The sequence below is a fragment of the Mucor mucedo genome (genome assembly GCF_025094135.1).
Source record: "Mucor mucedo strain NRRL 3635 chromosome Unknown EV154scaffold_98, whole genome shotgun sequence".
Classification (NCBI taxonomy): domain Eukaryota; kingdom Fungi; phylum Mucoromycota; class Mucoromycetes; order Mucorales; family Mucoraceae; genus Mucor; species Mucor mucedo.
Window position 1 is genome coordinate 75,010 of NW_026252382.1, and position 22,571 is coordinate 97,580.

At 36.2% G+C, this 22,571-nt stretch overlaps 4 protein-coding genes across 4 annotated transcripts; all 4 read left to right on the forward strand.

The window, feature by feature from the left end:
- Positions 1-34: 34 nt before the first annotated feature.
- Positions 35-1,074, forward strand: EV154DRAFT_484724 (uncharacterized protein; the record flags this gene model as incomplete). Its single annotated transcript, XM_051598681.1, has 5 exons — positions 35-144; positions 381-459; positions 589-623; positions 711-771; positions 979-1,074. The coding sequence occupies 5 exons, from the start codon at positions 35-37 to the stop codon at positions 1,072-1,074; spliced, it is 381 nt and encodes a 126-aa protein (XP_051454237.1).
- A 12,975-nt stretch (positions 1,075-14,049) lies between these two features.
- On the forward strand, positions 14,050-16,282 carry EV154DRAFT_595183 (uncharacterized protein; the record flags this gene model as incomplete). The annotated part of the gene is made up of 2 exons (XM_051606995.1): positions 14,050-14,255; positions 14,790-16,282. The coding sequence occupies exons 1-2, from the start codon at positions 14,210-14,212 to the stop codon at positions 16,280-16,282; spliced, it is 1,539 nt and encodes a 512-aa protein (XP_051454238.1). The 5' UTR covers positions 14,050-14,209.
- A 682-nt stretch (positions 16,283-16,964) lies between these two features.
- EV154DRAFT_484726 (uncharacterized protein) lies at positions 16,965-18,646 on the forward strand (the record flags this gene model as incomplete). Its single annotated transcript, XM_051598682.1, has 2 exons — positions 16,965-17,635; positions 18,136-18,646. 2 exons carry the CDS (start codon positions 16,965-16,967, stop codon positions 18,644-18,646), a joined length of 1,182 nt encoding a protein of 393 aa, XP_051454239.1.
- Positions 18,647-21,186: 2,540 nt separating this feature from the next.
- On the forward strand, positions 21,187-22,134 carry EV154DRAFT_426813 (uncharacterized protein; the record flags this gene model as incomplete). Its single annotated transcript, XM_051596319.1, has 1 exon — positions 21,187-22,134. The coding sequence occupies one exon, from the start codon at positions 21,187-21,189 to the stop codon at positions 22,132-22,134; it is 948 nt and encodes a 315-aa protein (XP_051454240.1).
- Between the last annotated feature and the right edge of the window lie 437 nt (positions 22,135-22,571).

A 22,571-nucleotide genomic window follows, 5' to 3' on the forward strand; every position in this document is an offset into this window, starting at 1 on the left:
CCATCTTCGAGTAAAGAAATTCCTTGAAAATGTGATGCGATATGACTTTGTAATAATTTTCAGACACGGTGTATCGGACAAGACCTACGTTATAAACGATATCTTTGAAACGACAAACAACATACTTATGTTGACCAGGGCGACGTAAGACCCCCTTTGGCATGCATCTGTCTTAATCTATTTTTCCATGTGATTCAGCCACGTCAATTAAGACAAGAAAATCATTCACGCTATCAAATGTGGTCTCAAAAAAGAAGGTGACGGAACCGACACAAAGTTGACTCGTTAAATTGTTGTAGTGGCTATAAAGGCTTAAAAAAATTGTCTGTATAACTAAATAATGACGATAAACAACCAATCTTACTTTAGGTGGGATGCAGCAAACAAAACACATTCATTGCCTCTTCTGGACTCGTTGATATGATCTTTGAAAAAAGTGGAGATATTGTTAAGACACTGGTAATAGTTCTTAAAGGATAAGGTGGAGATAGGTTATTAACACTGAGGTTAATAGTAAAGTAGTTATGAAAGTGAGCACCAGACTGGAAGTAGTCAACTTAAGAAATCTTATAATATAAAGTTTTTTAGGATAAGAAGATAATCAACGATGATTTTAAGAGGGCGTAAGTAATATAAATATAAACGAATTGCCAAGATTAAAAAGAAAAGTAATTATGTTATTATAAACAATATCTTATATACGGTTTTAGTAATAAAGAGATTCGAGTCGAGTGTGAAAATATGAACTTTGAGTTAATTGTTATATGTAAAGTAAAGACTTTAAGATAAACAAGAAGTATGAAAGTTGAGGGAAACACAAAGGAGTCAATTACAAATTATTAAGAAACTAGATTTTTAGTCAAGATAAAACTGAAGAAGTATTTATTAGAAAAAAAAAAGGGGGCGTATTTATAGGAAAGATCCTATCCTGTGTAACACCAAGTCAATTTAGATTGGCTGCAACAATATATACCATAGCACCAAACCAGGTCCGACAACGCCATTGACTACACCATTACTTGTGTTGACAAGCTCCTGGGAACCGGAACATTTTCTGCGGTAGTACCGTTGTAAAGCAGAGATAAGTTGTCTATCTGATGCACTAGATAGAATTCGGATTTTAGGTCACAAAACCAAATAAAACTGGCGTAAGCCCTGTGATGATCTGGCTTACTTCTAATAAAATCATCATCATAAAAATAACATCAGATACACTTACATCATACATTCTACACTAAAATATAAATATCTCAGCATCCATACTTGATAAAGAAAATACACTTCTTTAGTCTCTACACGTCTTTAACTAAAATAGTGCAAGAAGACACTGTACTAAAATAGTGTACTTCCATTATGCAATAATTTTATAATTTAAATTCAGACATCTTATATATATCCTTTATTCTTTGACCTTGATAATGCCCAATTCTCTTTTAACTAAATAAAACATATCAACAGTCTCAAAGTATTCCTACTTTTGTTTTATTTCCTTTCTGTCTGAATTTTTATTATCCCAAAACACCACAAGCCCAATATTTATTTTTTACATTTTCTTCCTTTCTTTCTTCTTAAACTCACTTAAAAAAAAGACTATGAATCAATGGTAACCTTATTGTTACAAATCAATTACTTCTGATTTGATAAAAAAATATAAAGTATATAAAAAAACAATGGTACGATAAGTACGATTATAAGTCCTTGTTACCTTATTTGACTGAAGTTTTAACTGAAATAATGGGGTCTATTTATACTCTTTTGAAAGCTGACTGTTACTAGAATTGCTAGTCCATAAATTTATCCTGACTGTTGAATTCTACATGAATTCAAGGGTACGTTGTCGCCGACAGATTGCTTCAATGATTTCTAGTAATATTTTCTATCGGCTCTTCCATTGTATTCAATGTGTCAGAGTTCCAAATTTGGATAATTTATATAAATTTGGATTACCGATGATTTTTATTGTATGTGTCGTATTTGACGCCTAATTCCACGAATATAATTACTCTTATCTTGTCACTCAATTATAATACATATAACCTATGTATTATAAGTACCATATTGCGAATACATTCCTATTGGTACGACACAGTACCAGCTCCCTCATATGTCAAACTGAGATCAGATTTCATAATCGTTCCTGGATTGGTCGAGTAGCTGCCGAATCTTCTAGTTTCTCATAAATTTATTTTAGTAATCCAATCAAGGACCCTGTCATTGAATGGATAAACTATAATGCTCTAGAAGTGCCGGATATGGGTCAACTAGCTCCTTGTAAATAACAATAAGTTATGTTTCATATGTAACTGATTTCTAAATCTAATTCTGCCATTTCCCAGTTTGCGGGTAAATAGTCAATTCGATCTGCGCAGGAAAAATCTTGAAGTAATAATTGAATATAAAAAGGACCTCTATTTTTATCATGACAAACTCTCCAACTTATAATAAAGGATTATAGAGTCTCATTTCTTTACTTGCTTTATTTTCCAATTTACATTTCCCTTTTTATTCTCAATTATCACAGTAGTCACTCTAAAGTTAAGGTCCTTGAAAGATTAGTGATGGCATTTCCCCTTGATTTTAATCTTTTCTTCCCTTTACCATTTTTTTTTATTTATGCTTTAATAATAGACCACCCGATGTCTAAAGAATTTTTGAAAATTCCATTTAGCGTAGTGTTACAGAGTTTGTACTAGTGCAACGTAATTATATGGTAATTGCGTCATTTAGTATTTCATAAATGCATAACAAAAATAACGACATTAAGTCCTTTTTTGCTACTCCAAATTATTTATCTGTTCTTTGTAAACTTTAAAAATGAACTCTCGTACTTTTATGGATGATATAGCTATGTACATGTTTGATAGACGACGTATTGAGGAGCGCAACAGTAGAAAAACCAGAGCAAAGTATCAGCGACCTGATTTAGAGTCATGGACAGAAGAAAAGTGCTATAAAATGTTTCGTTTTACCTACAAAGAGATTTGTCAAATTTGCCAACTCATCGGTTTGGATAATAAACTAAGATTTAATAGCATCAAGGTAACCAGGGAGTTTGCTATGGCTCTGCTTCTTTATCGACTCTCATTTCCACGTCGCTTATCAGATATGGTTGACATCTTTGGTATGGCTGAAGATAACATTGGAAGAACTGTCAATGGACTGTCAGATATTTTACTTCAGAAGTTCAGGTATGGCCTCGAGTTTGACGAGAGACAGTTTTCCAAATCCAATTGCGAAAAGTTTTCAAGAGCTATTCTAGAGAAAGGGGCATATTATCCAAACATTGTTGGTTTTATCGATGGAACCATGCAACAAACATGCCGTCCAAAAATCAACGCAGACCAAAAGGCATTATTTAATGGTTGGAAGCATCAACACTGTATCAAGTTCCAAGCAATCTCTACCCCTGACGGAATTACCAGCAGTTTATCCGGTCCTTACGTTGGTCGACGAAATGACAGAGGTATGTTGAACGAAAGTCAAATGCTTCAACGTCTTCAAGCGCACTTTGGGCATATTTCTCCGGAATACGAGTATTGTATTTATGGAGACGAGGCTTACTGGTCCACAATGCATGTCATCCAACCGTATCGTAACCCACTAAGAAATGAGTTCGAAGGCGAAGTGAATCTTTCCATGTCAAAAGTTCGAGTAGCAATTGAGATGGAATTCGGCAAAGTCTCTCAGTTGTTTAGAGCATGCAAATGGAAGTATGGAAATATTGTTTCGCAGACAAGACCAGCAACAAAGTATATGCTCAGTACAGTTTTCAAGAATTTTCACACCTGCATTAATGGATCTACTGTATCTTCGATGTTTGATTTGCAGCCACCATCTCTCGAGGAATACATACAAGGATTGATGAGAGAAAGAAGCCAATTTGATATTGTTGAATAATTAAAAGTTTATTTATTTAAAAACATCATAAACATTTGTTGAAGCTTTTGATTATCCTCATGCAATGTTTGAAGAGCACTCATTATTTCTGAATGCTCTTTACGACGGAGACCATTTGATCTCTCGAGTATAGACTCCGGCTCGTCTTCTATCATTCGAATAGGTTCTACAGTAGTGGTTGTTTCTACAGGATTAATTGCTGAACCTGTTATTGCAGTAGAAGGGCCATCGTCTCTCTCTTTCCCCTTGTTCTTATGAAAACATTTGCCTTCCTTTGCCAGTCCTTGCATACGTTTATCCCTTTTTTCCGTTTTCTCTATATCCTCTCGTTTCTTTATCTTCTCGTCAGCAGAACACTTGATATCTTCTTGGTACTACAAGGTAAATTATTAATATGTCATATCACTGATCAGTAATTCAGTAAAGATAAATACCTGATTCCAAGCATTATAAGCAGCTCGCTCAATATCCGAATTAAAACGATTGATTCCAGACGACTTATTAACCACATTCTCTGAAAACAAATGCTTATACTGGTCAAGTAAATCATGAAATTTGGCAATCATTGCCACTCTTTTCAAAGGAGTTTCACTTTCGTCCTGTTCATTGACCTCTTTCAAAATTCGTTCCCAATATACTCCTCTGGTTTTATATGGAACTGCAAATGGCCTATGGGTTACATATGATGTCAAAACGGCCATTTCACGTTTTTTGGTCCATATCCCTCTCTTATTTGTTCCTTTATCAGAGATTTGTTTTTTATCCTCTTCCTGTTCTTTCTTTCCTTCTGTTCTTCTACGTTTTCTGCCGTCTGTCTTTCTTTTTTTTGGGTCGGCATCAACAAAGGAGAGTGTTACTTGATTGTTTTTGTTGTTATTGGCTTCTTTCTTTGAGTTCATTTAAAATGTTTAGAAGAATAAAAAAGAAAGGACAATATTATGGGTCGAAATTGATAAATACACTAATTGCGAATTTATTGAACAATAATTTCGTAATGCTTTTTATTTTGTTACACGACAAGTGATTAAAATGGAAATGGTGACACAAAAATAACGAAAAGTTTAGTGAAATTTTAAAAATTCTTTAGACATCGGGTGGTCTAATTCCAACTAAAATGCTTTAGACTTTTATTTAATTGTACAACCAACAAACACATTTAGCATAGAAAATGATACAGTGTTGCACACTTAACCCAACTAAGCCAAATTTTTACAGCAATCATAGTAACATGACGTAGCAGAATTAATTTAAATGTATTATAATTTGTGATTTATCCGAATTTGGTTTTAAGGCTGGTGAAAAAAAAGTTTTTTTCTTTTTCTTTTTCCAACTTCTATTTCTATAAATAACGATTTTATTATCATAACTTTCTGTAATTAACATCACTTTGACGTGCACTTTGTGTAATAATAAGGGCGAGCGAGTTCGAGCTATCGTATTTGCAACCGAGCCGAGCTTAAGAAACTTCGAGCGAGCTCGAGCTGCAAAAAAACGCATTCGAGCGAGCTTCGACCGGAACACGATCGAAGCTCGCTCGGGAGTTTCGATCTTCATTCCGAACACTAGCTCGGTTGCAAATACGATAGCTCGAACTCGCTCGCCCTTTTTATTACACAAAGTGCACGTCAAAGTGATGTTAATTACAGAAAGTTATGATAATAAAATCGTTATTTATAGAAATAGAAGTTGGAAAAAGAAAAAGAAAAAAACTTTTTTTTCATCAGCCTTAACACAAAATTCGGAACTGTTACTGAATCTATAAATATAATACAGTTGAATTTGTGAACATGAAAGTTTAAATTAATTCTGCTACTGTGATGTTTTGAGATAATAAAATTAGATAAAAACAGAAGAAAAAGAATTGAAGAAATGAGTCTCTGTTAATCCTTTATTAAAGTTATGGAGAGAAGGTCATCGCAAAAGGGAGGACGCTTTTTATATCAAAACATCTTGGAGATTGAATCTGGTAAAGAATAGGTAGTGGTGTCGTATTTGGGTACGATTCACTTAAGAATAAATAAGCAAATCATTCAAATAATTAAATTATGAAATAAAAAAGAACCTTCAATGTTGCATACCAGCATACACATGTATACTGCTACACAACTTCTCCTACTTCGAGTACATATTTCTATATTAAAGATTACATGATTGGCCTAAATACGATATACGAATGACAGTTGGATACAGAAAGCTATACCGCTGAGTTACGATATCACCGATCGAGAAGAGAATCTTCTCAGATCAAATCAAGAATTATAAGAAAGAGAAACTTAATATTAATAGTTCTCTCAATGGCTTAGCTACCCATAGAGAGAATAGAACAGCTATTAGTATAAATGGTTCATTTACTTATATGTTGATATAATTATACTGCCTATAAAGAGTATAAAGAAATAGTGTATGAATTAATGGCTACCTATCTTCTACAACCAAATATACAAATTTCGATAAGATATTCTATATTTGGGATCGTATTTTATGCATTAGAAAATTAAAGCATAAATGATCAATTACAACTATTATGTTCTATTGCCAATTACACTTGACAAACAAGTATGTATCTTTTAACAGTATCCGTTACACGATCTTACAAAGAAGTGTGCCACTGCACCAAGTATTTGTCAGAATACTCGTGTTCCCGTTTCACACATCTGGGACAACGTTACCTTTAATCAATTCTAACGAGTAGAGTTTAGATAACACAAGATGGAAGACTAAAATATAGATTTATTCCAAAACCAGAAAGGTTGACTCATCATAAATCCAGGAGATGTTGGCAATATAAAAAGGATTGATTATTTCATAGCAGCAGAGTTCTTTAGTCTATTTTTACCCTAATAAAAATATTCGTTTTATCTCATTATTTTTATACGTGCATTTTATCAAATATCACAAGTGGCTTGTTTCTATCTTCTGAAACATGGCAATTAGAATTATATGGTCTCAAGTCAATCAATATTTTATCATATTGATTGGCCCGAATTATTAAGTGAAAATTTCTCATTTGCTGATACTTCAGTAACAGATTAAAGAGAGTCATAACAACCAATAATAATATAATTCCCAATACATAATCTGTAAGATTATACTGGTAATATGAGAGTACCACTCGAATATTATAATTTAACCATATTGAAGGTCATTCTATACGATCTTTATTGGAGGAAACACGACAAATTCTGCTACGTCATGTTACTATGGTTGCTGTAAAAATTTGGCTTAGTTGGGTTTAGTGTGCAACACTGTATCATTTTCTATGCTAAATGTGTTTGTTGGTTGTACAATTAAGTCTAAAGCATTTTAGCTGGAATTATTAGAGCATAAATAAAAAAAAAAAAAATGGTAAAGGGAAGAAAAGATTAAAATCAAGGGGAAATACCATCACTAGTCTTTCAAGGACCTTAACTTTAAAGTGACTATTATCGACATTTTAGCCGAGCGAGCTTCGATCGATGCTCACTCTAACCCAAAAAAAAGTGGCGCAAGCTTGAGTACAAAAACTCGGTTCGAGCTTCGTTCGAACTGGCGCAAGATCGGTGCAAGCTCGAAAAGTTCCAACACTACTAACAAGACAAAGTTATAAACTACTTTAGTTTATAAAACAATTACGTATATATGAAATAACAACCAAACTAGATAGTATAAATATCCCACTCTTAAATAAAACAGTATCTTTTATTTTGTACTTGTACTTTGAAGAGTATTCTTCTGGCCAGTAGGTGTAGATCCACGTGATAGTCACGTGATACAATTTTTAAACATATGCGTACTTGTATTATTTAAGGTTTAAAAAATCTGTCAGTCTTTTATTCGTAGGTATAGAGCTACTATTTAAACGCGTACTATATATAGCAGGAAGATACTACTATGAGTACAGTCGTATTTTAAGTAAGACGAAAGATGATTTTATTTATTTATGCGCATTTGGTATTTATACTGTACTATTTAATAGGGCCGAGCCGGACCAAGGACGAGATTCAATAGCCGCTGTCTTTTATAACGCGCTGGCGTTACTGGCTTAAATCTAGGACGCGTCTGTAGCTTACGCGGTATATTTGCTATGCCCTGTGGATCTTCAGGACCGACAATACCCCCTTCCGAGACCATTGAGTGTCCCCACTCATTACTAGTTGTGTCCTTGTAGTTTGTAGTTGGCTTGGCTAAAAACTTCTTTGGAGTGCCCATACTTGCTGAATTACCATGGAATTTTGCTGGCAATAGCGGTTTTGACCTGTAGGTGAAACTTGATTCCTTTGGCAATTTGAATTTTTCTTTCGGTTGACTTGGGTAGTTTGTGGGTACACAAATAGGTACTGCTACTGGAGTGGCCTTGATTGGCATTATTTTTGTAGGTGTGACACGTTTCTTGGCCTGTTTTTGTTTTAAAAAATCGACACTACTTTGCATTTTAATTGCGTGTGGACTACCAGGTGTAACTAGTTTTTCCTTTGATGAGCTGGCTACTTGTACTACGGGCTTTTCCTCAACTTGTGCTGCTACTGGCGCTGCTTGAGTGTGTGATATGCTGTCCTCAGTAGTTTCTCTCCTAGCTGGCTTACTCTTGGGTGATGAATGGGTCGATTCTAGACCTTGCGAGCTGACTTCAGAAATGTGTTCATCGATGATATTGTCACCAGAAGATATACTTTCGTATCCATCTAGGATATGCTGAAAATCATTACTACCAGTAGCTCCCTTCTCTTCATCCGGTCTATACGATGATGATAGTGGATCGTATTGCTTGATGGTATCTTGCTTTACCTCGGTATTTGAATCAACTACCTCGTCCATGTTACTTGCCTCCATAGCCTCGAACCATTTTTCTTCTTCATCTTGGGTTTTTGTGTGACCCGCCCGTCTCGAAGCATCTGCTTGTTGATTCACCACTTCAGGTTTGTCATCTGATGAATCTACCACAGGTGATTGATGGGGATGAGCTGCTGACATATTTTGGTTGCTTGGTGGTGTTGGTATTACAATTGGGTCAACATGATCTTGTTTGTTACGATTTGGCACGACCACATGGTGTCCCCCTCCTCCTCGACCACTACGTGTGGATGTAATTTCTTTGACTACCGCGCGACTAGTGGTAGGGTTGTACCAATCCTCAGTAGGTTTAGGACCCTTAGCTGGCTTAAGACGATCTTTGTGAATCAATGACTTGAGAGGTTCACCTTGAATAGTTTCCAATCTGCACGTACCATACCCATCTAAGACTTGAGTGACTATATATGGACCTTTGTAATTGGGCTCCAAACCAAATTTTCCCTCGTGAGAAACCAGCACCATATCTCCTATTTCATAGTCAATAGGTTGTACAAGAGCATCCCATCTTTGCTTATCCTTCTCGCCCATTGCCTTTAACCTGAATTCTGCTGCTGCTCGATGCTGTTCTAACGATTCTAGCTCCCTTGCGGTTAAATCTGCGATAGTGCGTGGATCATTGATTGACTCGTTGCAAATATAAGGCTGATTTGGATCACTTGGGAGATTAGGTTCTCGTCCGTAAGTCAAGAAGTATGGCGAAAAACCGGTGGTCGAATGCACACGTACACGGGTAGCCCAAAGAGCAGTGTCCACATAATCATCCCAGCGATGAATGCTACCTTTGACGTATTTTCGAAGCATACCCTTGATGATTGCGTTATATCTCTCTACCTTCGAGTTTGTTCGTGGGTGAAAAGCGGAGGTAAGCTTGTGATTAACGCCCACTCGTTTCAAATATGCCTCCACTAAGCCACTGCAAAAATTCTGGCCCCGATCCGTGATAATCTCCTTTGGACAGCCAAATTTCATGACAATTTCTTTGTAGATAAAGTCGGCTACTGCTTCTTTCGATGCGACTGGTACCGCTTGAGCTACCGGCCAGTTTGTTGTGTAATCCACTGCTGTAATTAACCATTTATTTCCGTTGACAGTCAAAGGTAGCTCACCTACAAAATCGATATGCCATCTTTCAAAAGCGTGTGGTACCGGAAGAGGGTGCATTGGCTCCTGATGCTTTACAATTTTCTTGCTATTAACTTGGCATGAAGGACAAGGTGCAATCCATTCCTCGATATCTCGACGCATTGTTGGCCACCAGTATCTGCCCGTGAATAGGTTCATCATAGACTTGAATGAAGCATGCCCATAATCGTCGTGATATTTCTGAACTAAATCAGCTCGTTCGGAAAAAGGTATAAACTTGGCTTCTTTTATACAAAGTTTCTTATCTGCATCTTGGACTTTGATCTTTCGGAACACCAGATTATGCTTGACTACGAACTTATCACGCTCTTTCAGTAATAGATCCTTGAGTTCAGCATCTGATGCCTTCTCCTCCCCTTTATTGATATAGAGCAAAGGCCAGTCCGCAACCATCCCCGGTGATAATCGATCCCATAATGAGTACAAATAGTCTGATTCCAAGGAACGTACTGATCCACCCTGGGTTGATACCTCAATCTCTGCTCGAGAAAGAGCATCCGCTACAATGTTGCTTGAACCGGGCTTATACTTGATGACAGGTGCATACATCTCCAATTCGCTGATCCATCGGATTAATCGTGGTGTAGGTTTTGCTTGCTGACGAAAGTAGACCAAAGGGTTATGATCCGAATATACGACATAACCTGCTTGACATCCATCTATGAAACATCTCCAAGTACGAAGCGCATGCACAATCCCAATAAGCTCACGCTCCTGGGCCGGAAATTTTTGTTCCTCCGCGGATAGCTTCTTCGATTCATACGCTACTGGATGCCATGTCGTGTGTTTGCTGTCAACTGTTGCATGGATATCTTCTGTTGCTGGTTGAAGAAGCACTGCCCCAACACCAAAATCACTTGAATCCGTTTCGATAACAAAAGGGCGTGTCATATCCGGTACCTGAAGTACAGGTGCTGATGTAAGTAATTTCTTGATTTTGTCGAAACTCTTCTGGCACTCCTCTGTCCAAGCTACGGCTCTCTTTTTGTGTCCTGTTCCCTTCGTCAGGTCTGTAAGCGGTGATGCAATTGAGCTGAAATTAGGTATGAATCTTCTATAATGTTGACTAAGGCCCAAAAATTGCCGTACTTGCTGTACCGTTTGAGGAATAGACCAGTCCCTTACTGCTGCTACTTTAGCTGATGAGGGTAATATGCCTTGGCCAGAGATTTCAAACCCTAAGAAAATTAATTTTTCTTTTGCAAAGTGACACTTCGCCCGGTTGACAATGAGTCCTGCACATTCAAATCTCTTTAATACCTCTTTCACATGCTCTAAATGTTCCTCTAGAGTGTTACTGTAGATAAGCACATCATCCAAGTATACGAGAGCAAATTTGTCTACGAAGTCCCCTAATAGATCATTCATCCAATTTTGAAAACTGGGCGGTGCATTGCTGAGTCCAAAGGGTAATACCAGAAATTCATATTTTCCATAACGCGTATTGAACGCAGTCTTCGGAACATCGTCTTGTTGAATTCGAATCTGATGGTATCCACTTTTTAAATCCAGACTGGTGAAGTAGCGAGCACCTTTCAATCTGTCCAAACACTCGTCAATTCTTGGCAGAGGACTAGAATTACGCAGTGTAAGAGCATTAAGAGCCCGGTAATCTATGCACATTCTAAGAGTATTATCTGTCTTTTTTCTACAAAAGAGCACAGGAGCACCCCATGGTGATGAGCTAGGTTGAATTAGTCCAAGGTCTAACAGTTGTTTTAATTGTTTCTTGAGCTCATCCAGCTCCAACGGACTCATGCGAAATGCTTGTCTGTTCACTGGTTTTGCACCCTGCGTATCAATAACGTGTTGAAAACCACGGTCTGGTGGAAGTCCTGTCAGCTCATCTTTGAATACTGAAGGGAATGACTGGATAATGATAGAAGAAAAATCGTCTGCTCCTCCGCTCGTCTCGGGTTTATCAACTACATACAAAAGACACGTATCTACATCTTTTGATTTACGAAGATGGTGTACCTGCTTTGAAGATATCAAGTATTTACCAACTGCGTCATATATGCTGTTTAGTTCAACGTTGCTATTTGGTTCACCCTTGATGCTTTTATTTGGCACTATCCTATGGCCTTGAGTGTTGCTGTTACAAATAATAGAGCCATCCTCGCATGTGATATGCGCTTTATTATTCTTCAGCCAGGAGTTTCCGAGTATAACATCAAATTTTGTGGCGTACACAAAAGCAGGGACATGTGTCTTATAGCCCTGTAAATCTAGTTCAAACCACATTTGTTCATCAATGTTATCAATAGTACCACCAGCAGTTTCGACTTGACGATCCACCTGACATCGTTTGCCTTCCACCAGTTCTGCCAAACCCGGAGATATGTAGCATTCTGTGGCTCCTGTATCAATAAGTACTCGTATAGGGACGTACTTATGATTCATATAGAGTTGTACTGAAGCATCATATAGTGGGAGGTCCGTTTTTGTACGCAGAGCCGTCAACTCCGAAATGTACATCAGGTCGGACGACATGGTATCGTCCAGAACATGGATAGAAGCACAGTGATCTGTATCATGACATATGGATTTTAGCTCAAAAGGTCGTTCCCCCGTATGTATATTATTATAGGTATAACACACGTAAGGGTTCTCAAGGTTTACATCCTGACTACCATCATTCTCAATTTCACACATAGGATCAAAATAGGCGTAACGAGAATAGTTATGAGCTTTATTGTCTTCCTTTTCCATATTATCTGATATGTCCAAATCGATGAGGTTCAATGGTAAAGCAGAAGGGTGTTCACTAGAAGCAGCCTTAGTTGGTTGAAGTGCTTGGGTTAGAGGAGCTCTTGCATTGCTGTTTAGAGCACATTGCCTGGCGTAATGACCCACGTTACCACATGTAAAGCATTGTATGTTAGGGTTTAAGTTCGCTTGGTATTGTTGTCCACCACCATGATACCCTCCACGATAACCTTGAGTACCCCGGCCACGGCCACGACCACGACCACCTCTGTAGTTATTGCTACCTCGATTGTACTGTCCTTGATTGGCACCACGACTGTTTTGATAAGAGTTGATGCGACGATTCTGTTGAATAGCATCAAGATCCATTGGATCATATTGAGATGATGATGATGCTTTATGTTGACCATGTGTTACAAATACACGTGCGCCAGCGTAGTTCGTTGCAATAGAGTAGAATTGTCCGATGGTTCTTGTTCGTCGATCAATATTTCTTAGTTCGGCTCTAAGACCATCTGATTCCACCCCCCTCATGAACTTATCACATTTTTCATCGTCCGTTAGATCCGGTAAAGATAGGCAAATATCCATGAACGCATTAACGTAACCTTCCATGTCACCGGTTTGTCTAATGCTTGCAAGTTGATCACGGTAGATGAGATCGGCATTTGTGGGCCTAAACTCGGTTACCAAAAGCGCCTTGAAAGTATCCCAGTCCTCGACCGCAGGAGTCAGTTGACTATGCCATAGTTCAGCTCGGCCACGAAGAAGTGTCGTTGCGTACTTGTAAACTGTGGTAGTGTTCCACGTAAAAAATTCGCCATATTTTTCAACACCCCTAGTCCAAGCGTCAATAATATTCGCGTTACGCGTACCATCATACGTGTCTGGCTCCGTGACTTTTGCTTGTCTTGTTGATTGGTTCAGAAAAAATTCACGTGTCATTTTCTGATTCTCTAAAGTTGCTGCGGTAAGCTGAATAAAACAGTTTTCCATGGTCGAGAACGAGCTGCCTGTCTCTTGTGCCCTTGGATTACTGCTACTTGCGTTTTGCGTATTGTTGTTGTCCATTATAGTCGAAATGAGTAATGAGACAAACGAAAAATAAAATAAAATAAAAGGATAAAAAAGTGTGGGTAAAACTCTCTGCACCGATTAAAGTGTCGTCAAATTTATCTGTCTGATAAATCCCCAAAGTTTCCTTGACTATTGCTCTTGAATGTTTCTCTCAATGTTCGGAATGACTTGCAATCTTGTAATAAAACTTGTACGTATTGGACACCTTTTCTTCTAAGTTTCCTGACCAATTTATCAGTGTGATAAATTCAACCAAAAGAGTAAGATACGGCGTCCTGGTGCTACCAGTTGTCAGTCTTTTATTCGTAGGTATAGAGCTACTATTTAAACGCGTACTATATATAGCAGGAAGATACTACTATGAGTACAGTCGTATTTTAAGTAAGACGAAAGATGATTTTATTTATTTATGCGCATTTGGTATTTATACTGTACTATTTAATAGGGCCGAGCCGGACCAAGGACGAGATTCAATAGCCGCTGTCTTTTATAACGCGCTGGCGTTACTGGCTTAAATCTAGGACGCGTCTGTAGCTTACGCGGTATATTTGCTATGACCTGTGGATCTTCAGGACCGACAGATAGTTTTATCGCGCATTGTAAATCCACCATCTTACATACTTTTTTTCGACCAAGCCACCCGTTAAAATCAGCGATAAAAGCAATTTGACCAGAAAAGGAACTAATTATAAAACAAGTCGGGCAGTAGATATCACCTGCACAAGCAAAGCATGTCACACGACCCTACGCCCAACGATCAGGAGGTTACGATAGGTATCCCTTATTTATCGCCAACCTTAAATGAAACAACAACAGTTAACAGAAGCACCAGAAAAAATAATAAGAATCAACAAAAAAATGTGAAAACAACAGAAACAGAACACAAAAAGGAAACACAAAAAAGTACGCCATCAACCGCTTTAGGTATCATGGATATAGAACAAGATAACAAAAAACCAAACAGCGATGCAACAGGAAAAAAAGGAGTGCACCGATCTCCCCTGGAATAGGAACAAATGAAGCATTGGATACAATAGACTTAACAAACAAAGAGCATCTAAACGAACAACAAATTGAATTCATCATCAAATTCAATAAACATCAGAAACAAATTGAATGCAACAAATGTAAAGGGGCATGGATAAACATAAACCGAATTGATTACATTGAAATTGGAGAAGAAGGATATGCAGAAATAGTACTATCCTGCAAAAAATGCACAAAAAAATACACAATGGACGAGGCACAGGAGTTGACATTAAAAGTAACAAAAGAAAAAAAAAGACAGATAGATGATACAAGAACAACAGGGAAGGACAAAAAAAAAGGAGGGGAACTAAAATTCACAGCAGATGTAGAAGCCATTATGGAACAGTATGAATTAGCTAGAGAAAAAATGGCATGCAACAAATGTGGAACAATTGGAACTATACAAAAAAATGGAAGAAACCAAGGAGAACCACCAAAGCCACAATACAAATGCAAACACTGCGAAAAAGGAACAACGTTTGCGGAGATGAAAACTATTTTAAAATATGAAACAAGAATAACAAACGAGGAACAGATGGAAATAGATACAGAAGATAAAAGTGAATTTGAAGATGACAACGAAAATGATGTTTCAGATATCACAGACACAGAGATGGAAGAAGAGGATGAATCAACAGGAGAAATAAATGTCTGGAACGAAATGAAGCTGTTAAAGAAAAGATTAGAAAAAACAGAAAAAGAAACAAAAAAAATGCAGGAGCTGATTAGGGAGAACATCAACCTGAAAAAAGAAAATATTGAACTAAAAAAGAAACTGCGAGAAATGGAAGAAGAAAATGAGGAAGAAGAGTACAAGGAAACAAATAATAACAACATCAAATATCAAGCAGAAGAAATAAACCAAAGTAACAACCAGAACAGTAACATGAACTCACAAAACGAGTTCCCATACTTAAAAGCAACGAAAAGCAATATAGCACAACAACAAATCAACAACAACAACAACAACAACAATTGGACCAAAAGAAGAAAAAATCAATTTTTTCGACAAAACAACCCAACCAAGAAACAATTGGAAATAGCAACAAGAACATTCGAGGAAAAAAAAGAGGAAAACAACTTTATAAACATACATATACCATGCAAAAGACGAATGAAACCATCCGAAATTAGAAAAAAATTAGCCTTCGTAGGAATCGACAATATTCAAGTACTTGATACATACTGTCCAGATTGGGATACAGTACTACTATTAATACACGAAAAATATAAAGACACAGCAGAAAAGAAATTGGAACAGGCGGGTATATTCACAAAGGAATATAACTACCTATATATTTCACATTTAAGAGACAGCAAATTAACAGGATTATCGACAGAAGAAAAAACAGCAAAACTGGAGCAAATTAGGAACAACTGTTCAATGAGAGCACTAGAATTTATTAGAGAGCCGGTAAAAAAATCAGTAGCAAGATGCTTTTACCGCCAAAACATTATTACCGAAGACCAACTGAAACAAATATTGACAGGAAGAAATATGAACGAAGCAATGGACATTTTTCAGGAACCAGCAACAGAAGAACAACCAATCGGAGGTAATCCGGAAGGATCTCAAAAAACACCAGCAACAAATTAAAATTGATTATTCAATCAGCGAAATTAAACCCTGAAGATCACCTGTCAAAATAACAACAAATTCATGCAACATTTTCCCTTTCCCATTTTTAACTTTTTTTCCTTCATCACATATGAAGTTTTTTAGACACACCTTTACTTTATTTTATTTTTTACTATATTTTCATTATTTAAAACGAAACATAAGAGGGAGTAACTAGTACTCATCATCCTCACCAATAAACACTTAAGTTATACTATCGAAGAGTAGATAGTTTTATCGCGCGTTGCAAATCCGCGTTCTTATATACTTTTTTTCGACTAAGCCACCCCCTTAAAATCCGCGATAAAGCAGTATTCAAAGCAATTAAACTAGAAAAAGAACTAATTAAAAAAATTCGTGCAGTAGATATCACCTGGACAAACAACGCATGTCGCAGGAACCTACGCCCACCGACCAGGAGGTCAAGATAGGTATCCCCTATCTATCACCCACCTTAAACAAAAACACAACAACCACCAGCACCAGAAAAATCAACAAAAATCAACAAAAAAATACTAAAACAAATGAAAATGAACAACAAAAAAAAAGAGAAGAAGAAAATGCAACATCATCTGCATTGGGCATAATGAACATCGATCAGGAGAACACTACCGGAAAGTAAAGGAGTGCATCAACTTCTCCCGGAATAGGAATAGACGAAATGCTCAATGAAATACAATTAGCAAACAAGGAGCATTTGAATGAACATCAAATTGAATTTATTAATAAATTCAACAAACACCAAAAAAAAATCGAATGTCAAGAATGCAAAGGAGCATGGATAAACATCAACAGAATAGATCACATGGAAGTAGGAGATGAAGAAAGTACAGAGATTGTACTAACATGCAAAAAATGCACAAAACACTATGCAATGGAAGAGGTACAAGAAATTATGTCGAGAGCCACAAAGGAAAAAAAAAGACAAATAGGAGAAAAAAACACAATAACAGGAAAAAAAAAGGGAGTACAATATACGGAAGAAATAGAAGCCGTAGTAGTACAGTATGAATTGCACAGAGGACAAATATCATGCAAGAAATGTAACACAATTGGAAGCCTACAAAAAAATGGAAGCAACCAAAGTAAACCCCCTAAGCCACAATACAAGTGCAAAAAATGCGAAAAAGGAACAACATATGACGAAATGAAAACCATTTTAAAATACGAAACACAATCAACAAGTGAAGAACAAATGGAACTAGACATGAGAGAGGAAGATGATTTTGAGGACGATAACGAAAATGAAATATCGGATATATCAGACATTGAAATGGAGGAGGAGGAGAACGGAATAGAAGAAAAAATTGATATTTTAACTGAATTGAAGATGTTAAAAAAAAGAGTAGAAAAAACGGAAAAAGAAACAAAAAAAATGCAGGAGTTGATAAGGGATAACATAAAATTAAAAAAGGAAAACAACGAATTAAAAAAAAAACTAGGGGAAATGGAAAAGATACAAAAAAATAACATAACAGAAAAGGAAAAAATAGACAAAAAAGATAAAGGAAAAGGAAGGGCAGAAAATAATAACGGTTACACAGAGGAGCAAAATGAAACAACCACTAACAATATAAACCAAACAGAAGATAAAAACAACCAGGAAACCAATTTGAACTCACAAGAAGAGTTCCCCTACCTAAAAGCTACAAAAAATAATAACACACAACAAAACAACAACAGTAACAATAACAACAACTGGACCAAAAGAAGAAAAAACCAGTTTTTCCGACAAAATAATCCATCAAAAAAACAATTAGAATTAGCCACAAGAACATTTGAAGAAAAAACAGAAGAGAATAATTTCATCAACATTATTTACCTTGCAAAAGAAGAATGAAACCATCAGAAATAAGAAGAAAACTGGCTTTTGTGGGAATTGACAACATACAAGTACTGGACACATACTGCCCTGACTGGGATACAGTACTTTTATTAATACATGAAAAATACAAAGAGACGGCAGAAAAAAAATTAGACCAGGCTGGTATACAAACAAAAGAATATAACTACTTACATGTTTCACATTTGAGAGATAGCAGACTTACAGGATTATCGAAAGAAGAAAAGACAACAAAATTAGAGCAAATTAGAAATAACTGCTCAATGAGAGCACTCGACTTTATAAGAGAGCCAGTAAAAAAATCAGTTGCGAGATGTTTTCACCGACAAAAAATAATTAGTGATGACCAATTGAAGCAAATACTAACAGGACGAAACGTAGTCGAAGCAATGGATATATTCAAAGAATCAACATCAGAAGAGAACCAAACCGCCCCAGTTGGAGAAAGCCAAGGCGACGACGAGACACAAACAAACCACCAAATAATATTTAATGTGTGAAAAACTAAACATCACACTATGGAACGCAACAGGAATGACCAAGGAATCAATAGATTTCACACTCCAACAAATCAATCCTTCAACTTCACTCTTTTTCATCACAGAATCATGGCTCCTAGAATCACAATCATTTAAAACATCATGGATACAAAAAAATAATTATGCACAGCTAGCCGAAAATGGATATAAGGGTATAAACGGAATAACTTTATTAATTAACCCGAAATTTCCCCATACAGTCATTACAGATCCAATTACAAACAAATACGTACTAACATGCAGAATTAAAAACTATATCATTATATGCTTTTACATACCACCTAACCCCACAGTAACAACACAAGAGTTCGAAAATATAATCAACACAGAAATAAGAAAACACAATATGAACAATGACAAAATAATCCTATGCGGCGATTTTAATTGCAGAATGGGAAATTACCTAGGCGACAGAAGAATAGTCAATAACACTTATATGCCCATCACCAATGTACGATGTACATCTCTCCTTAATATTATAGCAGAAAATGGATTACATTTATGGAACAAACAACTAACTTATGGACAACCAACCTATATAAAAGGATCAACACACATGAATACAGAAGATCAAAAAAGCATCATCGATCTATTTTTAAGCAACAAATAAGAGGACATAATCGACCCATATATGGAAATACACGATGATGCATCCCTTGGATCCAACCACAAACTAGTATTTTTTTCTTTTATACACTCACTACCAGCCCCACCAGAAAAAATAGAACATCCAAGAAAACTATGGCAACTAAATAAATTTATGAAAAAAGGGGAAATCCCAACACAGGGGACGACCCAAGGTAATACAGAAACAAATACAAATGAAAACAAATATATTTTAGACTACAGGACAATCATGCGTCAGAAAATACCCCACATACAATCATTAATAGACACAATAAATAACAACAACACTATGCCAACATATGAAATACAGGAAAAAATTGATGACATCGAAAACAACTTATGCACGTCAATATATGAATCGCTAGACGCCACTATCAATAAACAAACACCACGACAAAAACAATGGAAATGGTTTTGGACGGCAGAATTACAAAATATTTCAGAAAAAAGAGAAAAAATATATAGAAAGTGGAAAAGAGCCACAGGAATCAATAAAGCAAAATACTGGAAAGAACACCTAGATTTAGCAGACGAAGTACGAAAAAAAATAAGATCAGAAAAAAATAAACACTTTAGAAACTTCTGCAACACACTAAACTCAACGGAATTCAGCAAAGCAACAAATAAAATTAAAAACATCAAATCCAATAAAGGAATTCGCGTGGCATTTGAAAGCATAGATGGACCACAAGACGCAGTCGATAAACTAACACTCAATTGGAAAAACACGTTTAATGGTAACATCAGAAATACACAAATAGAAAACTTAACTTTAGATCATGCACCACCCCCAGGAGGTTATACACAAGTACCCCCTTTTACAGTGGAAACAATTATAGATGCCATTAATAGATTACCCAAAAATAAAGCACCAGGAGTGGACCATCTCAAAGCAGAAATGTTCCAGCCCATAGCCGAAACAATAGCACCAATACTCTACGCCATCTTCAAAATATGCTGGAAATACACAGTCCTCCCAGAAAAATGGAATATAGCCCAAGTCATACCCATATACAAAAAGGGTGACCCCCAACATCCAAAAAACTATAGACCAATTAGTCTCATATGTGTTACAAGAAAAATATTTGAATTCTCAATATATGCATCACTACTGAATCAAAGCATCAAATTGGATCCAGTACAGGGGGGGATTCAGAGAAAAAAGATCCACAATAGACCAAGCGCTAATATTACAGGAACTAATTATTAAACACAAACAAAAAACAGGTAAAGCACCAGTTGTAGCACTATTAGACATACAATCCGCCTATGACGTAACAGATAGAAATATCATTTGGAACACACTTAAAACAAAAAGCAACATGTCCATACCATTCATAGAACTACTGAAAAAAATGTTTAATGAAGTACAAATTGAAGTTATTCAAAATGGATTAAAATCAACCACACCATTTACTACAGAAACGGGTGTATTACAGGGATCAACCTTATCGCCACATCTATACTCTATTTTCATCAATTCTTTACCCGAAAAATTAAGAGCTGCAACTGGTGCCGATACAACAAAAATAGAAATACAAAATATATCCTACTCACTTAATTCATTATTATTTGCAGATGATGTAGCTTGTATAGGAACACCAGAAGAAATAAAACAAATGTTGAAGCTAGCAGAGGAACACTCATATGAAAAAGGATATAAATGGAACCCAGCCAAAAGCTTAATTTTATCACCAGATACAAACAGCATACGCAACATCGAAGATATTAATTACTATGAACAACAATACTCAATCTATGAACAACAAATTGAAATCCAAACATCTTGCAAGTACTTGGGAATTTATTTTAACAGTGCAGGTATAGATGATAAAAATATGATTTTAAATAATGCAGCAAAAGGAACAAGGGCAATGCAAGCGATACACCAAATAGGAGCAAATAACTCCGGGTTTGACAAATTTCTCACGCTCAGGTTTTATAAAACATTCGTTCGACCAGTATTTGAATATGGATTATCTATTATCAATACAACCAAAAAAACATTTAAGCTACTAGAAAAAGCCCAGGACAACGCAATAAGGAAAATATTCCATGGACATGCAACGTCATCAACACAGGCAATAAAACATATGAACAAAATAGCAACAATGGAAGAGCGAAAAATGGTGTTACAAGCCAAAAACATATACCGCACATTCCAGCTACCTAACACCACACTCATTTACACAATGCTGAGACAAGTCATTACAACCCGCGACACTCATTTCAAAAAATTACAAAAAAGAAACGAGATCTGGCAATCTCTACCACTCCCGCCAGCAAACTCAAGAACCCTTCCCATATTCATTACCGAAAAATTGCTGCGAGAAGCAATAAATAAGTATTTAAAAAAAAACATGATACAAAAACAATGTGAACAATTTTATGTAGGCATGTGCAGATCAAATATAGCAAATGATCCCATTATGTATCTACCTATGCATAATTTCGAAAGAAGCAGAATAATCAGATGGAGAATGGGATGGCTACCCGGACGACCAACAACATGTAAAAACTGCGACACAACATTAAACAATAACACCACTAGAAATCATTTAACTCAATGTCTAAAGTTACATCAAATATTACAAGTACCGATAATCGTCACATCACCTATCGACTACATCTTGAACCAACTACCAACAAAACAAACCAGCAACAGAATAAAGCAAAATTACTTTATTCAAAAATGGATACAAATCACAAAAATATTTAACAAAATAGAAACACTTTGCCACACAACAGAAGACGAAATGAATCCAGACCCTGAGGATATCTCCCCGCTTATTCATTGGCTAAAACCACCAACCGCAAATTAAAGTGATTATATAATCAGCGAAATTAAACCCTGAAGATCACCTGTCAAAATAACAACAAATTCATGCAACATTTTCCCTTTCCCATAATTTACTTTTTTCCTTCATCACATATGAAGTTTTTTAGACACACCTTTACTTTATTTTATTTTTTACTATATTTTCATTATTTAAAACGAAACATAAGAGGGAGTAACTAGTACTCATCATCCTCACCAATAAACACTTAAGTTATACTATCGAAGAAAGATAGTTTTTGTCAAGCCCATAATTGTTTATGGTTCTAATGCTACTCTAAGCCACATTCCGACCCGGACTCTACCATGGACGTTGAAATGCCTCTGGAGATCGAATTACGATTAAAGAAAGCCAAACTTCTAAAAAGGAAGTTTGTACCCAAGATAACCAATGCCGATAGAAAACGGCCAAAGAAGTAACAC